Source organism: Seriola lalandi, unplaced genomic scaffold (assembly GCF_002814215.2).
Source record: "Seriola lalandi dorsalis isolate HSWRI2012SDOR001 ecotype SW California unplaced genomic scaffold, Sedor1 jcf7180002054519, whole genome shotgun sequence".
NCBI classification, from domain to species: Eukaryota; Metazoa; Chordata; class Actinopteri; order Carangiformes; family Carangidae; genus Seriola; species Seriola lalandi.
The window spans coordinates 3,138,045-3,145,217 of NW_019525072.1; the positions used below are offsets into that span (position 1 = coordinate 3,138,045).

The window sequence follows — 7,173 nt, forward strand, 5'->3', positions numbered from 1 at the left end:
GGGTCATACCACAGAGCCAGACCTTCTCTTCTCCGCTGACAAAAATCCATCGGCCTACAAAGAATGGCTGAACACACTCCCACAGAATCCAGACATAGTCTCATATTCTCTGGAGTCACTTCATGAGTTACTGCCTACGAACACAACTGCCCGGAAGAACCTGCGCTCAGCCATTAGCCACTACATCCTGGAGAAAGGCCTGTGGAAGAACTGCAGTGAACGCTGTCAGGCCGGCATCAAGAGCGACCCAAGGGATTCCTGCGTCTGCCGATGCCACAATGACCCTGCTGTAAACGCTGACTGCTGCCCAACCCGTAAAGGCATGGCACGCGTCATCATAACCATACAACGGGCTTCTGGTTTGTGGGGAGACTGGTTCACTTCAACAGATGGTTATGTGAAGGTGTTTATCAACAAACAGCTCTGGCGGACTCCTGTCATTTACAACAACAACAACCCACACTGGGCAATGGTCATGGACGTGGGCTCTCACGATTTGTCCTCAGGACAGAAAGTGAGATTTGAAGTGTGGGATGAGGACAACAAATGGGACGACGACCTGTTGGGAGCATGTGAGCGAGTTCTGTCTACAGGAGTCAAGGAGGATTTCTGTAATCTGAACAATGGTAACCTGTTCTACAAATTGGATGTGAAATGTGCTCCGAGTCTGAGTGGAAATTCATGCACGGAGTATAAACCTTCACCTATGAGTCAAAGTCTGAAGAAGCTGTATGTGTCCCGTCATGCCCACCCTATTCCAAAGGCCATCCTGTTAGAGATGGGTGTGTTTGTGGACGAATCCAGTTCACAGAGAAACCAGAGTCACACTGCTGAGAGTCAAAAGTTTGATGAGCTATAACAACCATGTTTGGTTTTACTGAAACTTACATTGAAGGCATTACCAACATTTTTATAGTATTGATGAGATTAATATAAGCAAAAGGCATTATTATTCATAAGTCTAGTCCCACATTAAAGCTCTCTCAACAAACGACGATGTCAGTATTGTTGACAAAATGGCTGCAACTCAATTTCAGGAAAATATCCCTCATATCTTGTATGTTCATTTTTTCTTTTAGGTTAAAGGTCCCATATTATATGAACTGAGATTCCTGTGTCTTCTTTGATTATAAAGCAGGTCTAGGTTCTATATTAATACCGGAGTGTATCAAAGCGCTCAGTCCACAGAAAAACGCACACAGCCTGTAATTTGGAAACTGAGCCTTAAAACAAGCCGTCAGGACTTCTGTAACTTTGTGATGTCACAACAAAGCAGCCACCACTCTCAGCCATGTTCCCAGTGCCGCCCACTTGGACCCACCATCCAACCTTGCAGGATTTGGTTTCTCTGAGTGTTTACCTGAAATCTGCTTTATTTTTAATCAGTCACATAGAAAAAAGTCAGCCAATCAGAAGAGAGGCTCAGAGCATCCTCTCTTCTGATTGGCTCAGTGAGATGTTGTTACTAGAGCTCCAGAGAGAAGCCTGAAGGAGGAGATGTAAAACTACACTGACATGGTTTTTGGTTCTTAAAACCACAAATATACTGTATCTTCTTATGGATCAACACTCGAATAAAACACAGGAAAAGTGTAAAATGTGGAACTTTAATCTACATCATTAAGTGAAAGTAAAATTAGACTTGTGTTTGGCAGAAGTGTGTTGCTAATAGAAGTTATTTTTATATATCTCCAAATTTTCATAATGAAGTTCTCATTATACTGTACTTTCCTGGTCTTTCCTCAGCAGAGCATATGCAATTGATCATCTAAAAGTTCTTGCAGTTGTTGAAACATGATTTTGATTCAATGCGACTTTTACTTACATTATTTTTTACAGGCTTTTTATCTGTGCATTTCTTTCCTTTTTATTACTTCTATACAGGCATTTATAACATGCACTTGTGTGTTTTCTATATTTTAATGACATTGCCTCATGGATTTTTGATGATCAGATTGACTCACATTTATATAGAGAGAAATACCTCTGTTGCTTTATAGCATACATCTCCTTAGTGCTGATATAATTTTTTTTTTTTAAATGTATGAATCTTTGCATGTACTATTTTCCTTTTACTGTGTTCTTGTTACCTTGTGTGTAAGTTTAATGGTTTCCTGTCTATGAATATCTGCATCTTAGATGTACTTCTGTTAAGCTTTCAAAAATAAATGATTTTTTATACGTTAAAATACTCAGACATTTAAGTGCTTGTTGCTGAACTGGTCCCATTTGGTATGTCGTCCTCCAACAGGACTCACCTAAATTTTATCAAAGCTTATGATATATCTTTTCTTATAGCCTACAACTATCAAGTTACTTTGTGTTACTAAAATTCTTTGGAAATCAATCATTATTGTGTGACAGTCTCCTGTTCTCATTATATTTGGACCACAGCCCACCACCACTTCAGAGAAATGATAGGTTTGTGGTCTCTGGTTCGTTATTGACTGGAAAGCCAGCCTCACTTTTATGTTGTCACTATCTGTTTGAGTTTGTCTGTAGACCACCAGCTCCTCCCCCTCAGTACTGGGTCTGTTCAACATTAACGAAACTGACAAACCGCTTTTTTTTTTTTTTTTTCCTGTGCTCTCTTAAAGACCACTTTGACCTCATCCCCCTCACCACCTCCTGCCATGATCTCATTTAAACTTTTAAAGACAAAGCACTGATATTCATGCTTGCAGTCTGTTTCATACATGCAGCATTAACAGGCGAGACGAAGGTGAGTCTGTGTTGATGTTCTTATACTGAAATTTTCTTTCACTTTTCATATAGTCTTTCCAGACATTATAAACTGTTCATTGCTGTATCTGTGAGTAATTCTATGGCATAGTTTATAGTTTAGTCCTTTGACATTCGTGAGAACAGCAGTTTCAAACAGTGAGTGAGTTATTATGCTGCAAGTCATGTCCATTTATTTATAAAGCTAAGCAATTGTGTAGTGTCATGGAAATTCAAATGCTTTTGTAAAATGATTGGTCTTGAGACTGGAAAGACAGTAAGGAGTCAAATGTTCCAGTCTTGGTTTGTCTTATTCTCATTTAGGCAGAGAAAATCTTTGGCCTTTCAGTATTTGAGATCCTTGGCGCAAATCAGAAGAGACTTAAAGTTTTCTTGTAAACAAACAAAAGGATTCATTCATTTACATTCAGTGTTTCTGATCAAAACGCAATATGTGACTCCTTACGGTACAACAAACGTGTTGAATGCATTTCCTCCCTCATGACACATTTGCAGAAAGACTGTGGGAAGTCATGTTTTAGAAAAGCATATATGACTCAAAACAGGTCCTAAAATGGAGCCTTGAGGTACTCCACAACAGAAAGAATCAAAGAAATAAAGAGTCATTTAAAACTGACACTGATCTATTATGCAGATGAGACTCAAACCACATATCTTTATCTTGAATTTGAAATACTTGATTGAGATGGTCCAAGAAAACAGAATGGTAAACTTCATCAAAAGAATAGGACAGTCTATAAACATAACAAAATAACATAATTTCCAAAATCTTAAGATGCCACTAAGATATATGACAAGACGAAAATGACAGTTTAAAGACAGGAAATAAGTATATCACTGCACAGGAGAGAATTACTCTACATCCAGTGAGCATTTTCTAGTGGTGTGGAAATGAGCTGTTCCACTTGCTCATTAAAATGTTTCTTTTTCAGGATAAACCATCAGTTTGTATCCATCATCTCAAATTAGCAGCATGTTCCTGTTGAATATTTGCATCTGTGCCGGCATCATGCTGTCACTCCCTCAGTGCTCGTATCAGTCATGCACCGAAGGGACACCCAGACAGTGCATCGAGGCAGAATTTGTTCCAGGTACCAATTTGGCCGGGGAAGGCTTCGACATCACCAAAATGGAACGAAAGGGGGCCTTTGTGCTTGACATGAATCAGTGGAAACGCAAGGACAAAACATGCATCCTGTGTAGCAACCCCTTTTTGGAGAACAAAAAACAAAAGCTCCCCTTGTCGGTGGTGGACTGGAGGCCAAAACAGTCCTGCAGCATGAAAGTGGCCAGTAAACTCCACAGATCAAGTGAATCTCTGGTCAGTTCCAGCACCTCTTCTGTTGAAAACAACTGGGGGATGAATCTAGACGTTAATGTGGGTAAAAAAGGCGCCTCACTGATGCTGGCTGGTACCGATTCTAAACTGTCTGATTATTCCATGGAAAAAACGAAGAATGACAAGTTCAGCTTCACGAGTCAAAGCATGTTGTGTGAGTACTACAGGTAAGAAGACGAGGACTCAGAAACTTTTCTCTGCACTCTCGCCTATGAATTCATTAACTTTAATGCTCAAATATAAAACTGTTGCACACCTGTTTCTTACTGGTCTGTCTTCTTGGTGTCTCACTGCGAACAGCTACCGAGTTTCCAGCAAACCAAAGCTGCACAGAGAATTTAACCAAGCAGTAAAGCAACTCCCCAAAACCTACAGTCCTGAATACAAGAAACGATTTTACAAACTGATTGACAACTTTGGCACTCATTACATCACCAAGGTGAATGACAACAAAAAGCAATTTTGTCAAATTCAATTACAACAATAGCAAAATTATGCAAAGTAACACATTTCACATATCATTCCAGGTGAAGTTGGGAGGAAGTGTTCAATCTGTGACCAGCATCAAGCAGTGCCAGGCCAGCCTGCAGGGCCTCAGCGTGGAGGAGGTGAATATGTGCCTGGAAGTTGAAGCGTCTGCCAGCATCCACGCCACAATAAAAACTCAAGCAAAACACTGTAAGAAGGACATCGAGAAGACAGACAGTAAATCGGCCTTCTCCAGCCTCTTCAATGACAGGTATAGAACATTTTCTCATATAAAATATTTAGTCAAATGTTTTCAGTTAATTTGTGCTTCACACACACTAAATTTTCAGCACCAGAGACGCCAATTTGGCTCAAATGTTGAAACAACTCTTTCCTCTCCAGGTTCACAGAAATAAAGGGGGGTCATACCACAGAGCCAGACCTTCTCTTCTCCGCTGACAAAAATCCATCGGCCTACAAAGAATGGCTGAACTCTCTCCCACAGAATCCAGACATAGTCTCATATTCTCTGGAGTCACTTCATGAGTTACTGCCTACGAACACAACTGCCCGGAAGAACCTGCGCTCAGCCATTAGCCACTACATCCTGGAGAAAGGCCTGTGGAAGAACTGCAGTGAACGCTGTCAGGCCGGCATCAAGAGCGACCCAAAGGATGCCTGCGTCTGCCAATGCCACAATGACCCTGCTGTAAACGCTGACTGCTGCCCAACCCGTAAAGGCATGGCACGCGTCATAATAACCGTTCAACGGGCCTCTGATCTTTGGGGTGACCACACCACAGCCACAGATGGTTATGTGAAGGTGTCTTTCAACAGGCAAACGGTGCGGTCTCGTGTCATTTACAACGACAACAACCCACACTGGGCAATGGTCATGGATGTGGGCTCTCAGGATTTGTCCTCAGGACATAAAGTGAGATTTGAAGTGTGGGATGAGGACAACAAATGGGACGACGACCTGTTGGGAGCATGTGAGCAAGATTTGTCTGCAGGGGTCAAGGAGGATCTTTGTAACCTGCAGCACGGCCGGCTCTTCTACAAATTGGAGGTGAAATGTGCTCCGAGTCTGAGTGGAAATTCATGCACGGAGTATAAACCTTCACCTATGAGTCAAAGTCTGAAGAAGCTGTATGTGTCCCGTCATGCCCACCCTGTTCCAAAGGCCATCCTGTTAAAGATGGGTGTGTTTGTGGACGAATCCAGTTCACAGAGAAACCAGAGTCTCACTGCTGAGAGTCAAAAGCTTAATGAGATATAACAACCATGTTTGGTTTTACTGAGGCCTACATACTGTACTAACACGACACTTTTAATTTGGCATATGGATGACATTAAAAGACTTTAACTAATATAGAGGCACGTCAGTTAAGAAGAATTCTTATGTGTTGACAAAGCGACTGCAGCCTGGAAGATGATGCGCCGAATATTTGACATGTTAAATTTTTGACTCAGTTGAAGTCTTTAATTGCAACTTGCAGTTGGAGTTGTTAATGTAGGCTCCCAGAAATCAGCCTGAGAAAAAGATTTAGATGACTGAAATTTACTCTTATAAATGTATAAAAATAAATATGAGGAAAATGCAGTTCTTATGATGCTATTGTGATCTGCATATTTGTATCATATAGTGTCCATTTCCTCAGTTCAGTTTGTTATAATATGGCTTTTACTTATAAACTTATTTATGCCTTATATTTTACATACTTTCAAAGAGAACATGTTTGCAGACTTAATGTATTCACTCTGTAGCATTTTATTATATATTCAAACATTTATAACATGTGCTAGTGTGTTTTATGCATTTATTATTTTGTGTATTCTTGCCATGGTGTTTGTTTATCCACAATAAAAGCATAGTATCTGAACATTGCAGTATTTCAGTGTATTTGATCTTATTGCTTTTAGTTTTGAATTGCGTGTTGATGTTCTGTTTGTCTCAGGCAGCACTGCCCAACGTGAGAAAGGAAGTGGTAAAGCTTCCTGTGCGCACATGAGGCTTCGCTGATGCTATTAAAGAGAACAGTGTGTTCAGGTAAACATTGTATAAAATGCGTTGACTCAGAAGCTTCAGTTCAGCATCACTTGACGTATAATTTATTGGATTAAAACAGTAAATAATTCATTCGTAAAAACACAGGCACAATTTTCTTGCACTTATCATCATGTTTATGTTCGCCATCAATTTTTCAATATCAACAGAATAAGACAGGAAGGACGCTGCAGAGTTTGGACCAATGAGACCACCCGACATGGGGAACAAATGTCCACTTACAGAGGAAGACAATGGGGTGGGGTGGGGTAAGAAAAATAAAACAAAAGACAAAATAGACAACACAACAGGACAAAATGGAGCGAAACACACATACACAAAAAGAACACATTACAGTGAACACATTTTGGAAAATGATCCACTTGAAGAAGTTCAGGTCATTTGAATTAGCCTGGTTAAAGAGAAGAGACAAAGAGGAACACACACATTCAGAATCAGGAAAAGATTGGTTGTGCAATAGCTGTGAAAACCACGCAATATACTCCACAACCGAGTTTCATATTAAGTGAAAGGTTCTTTTTTTATACAAAATTACTGATGTGTCACTGTCTTTTAA

General features: G+C 40.2%; 2 protein-coding genes across 2 annotated transcripts; both read left to right on the forward strand.

Annotated features, from left to right (window-relative positions):
• Positions 1–4: 4 nt before the first annotated feature.
• On the forward strand, positions 5–2,275 carry LOC111660561 (perforin-1-like; the record flags this gene model as incomplete). Its single annotated transcript, XM_023413903.2, has 1 exon — positions 5–2,275. A coding segment is annotated over one exon (855 nt), but the record flags the coding sequence as incomplete, so codon positions are not given.
• A 304-nt stretch (positions 2,276–2,579) lies between these two features.
• Positions 2,580–6,432, forward strand: LOC111660482 (perforin-1-like). The gene is made up of 5 exons (XM_023413771.2): positions 2,580–2,722; positions 3,675–4,248; positions 4,382–4,520; positions 4,609–4,820; positions 4,952–6,432. The coding sequence occupies exons 2-5, from the start codon at positions 3,716–3,718 to the stop codon at positions 5,826–5,828; spliced, it is 1,761 nt and encodes a 586-aa protein (XP_023269539.1). The 5' UTR covers positions 2,580–2,722; positions 3,675–3,715; the 3' UTR covers positions 5,829–6,432.
• Positions 6,433–7,173: the final 741 nt, after the last annotated feature.

Bases quoted from the DNA above. Each gene is read 5' to 3' on its own strand.
- LOC111660482 (XM_023413771.2), top strand. From the start codon at position 3,716: ATGTTCCTGTTGAATATTTGCATCTGTGCCGGCATCATGCTGTCACTC. The intron at 4,249-4,381 runs GTAAGAAGACGA...CACTGCGAACAG, and splicing joins ATGTTGTGTGAGTACTACAG to CTACCGAGTTTCCAGCAAAC. The intron at 4,521-4,608 runs GTGAATGACAAC...ATATCATTCCAG, and splicing joins GCACTCATTACATCACCAAG to GTGAAGTTGGGAGGAAGTGT.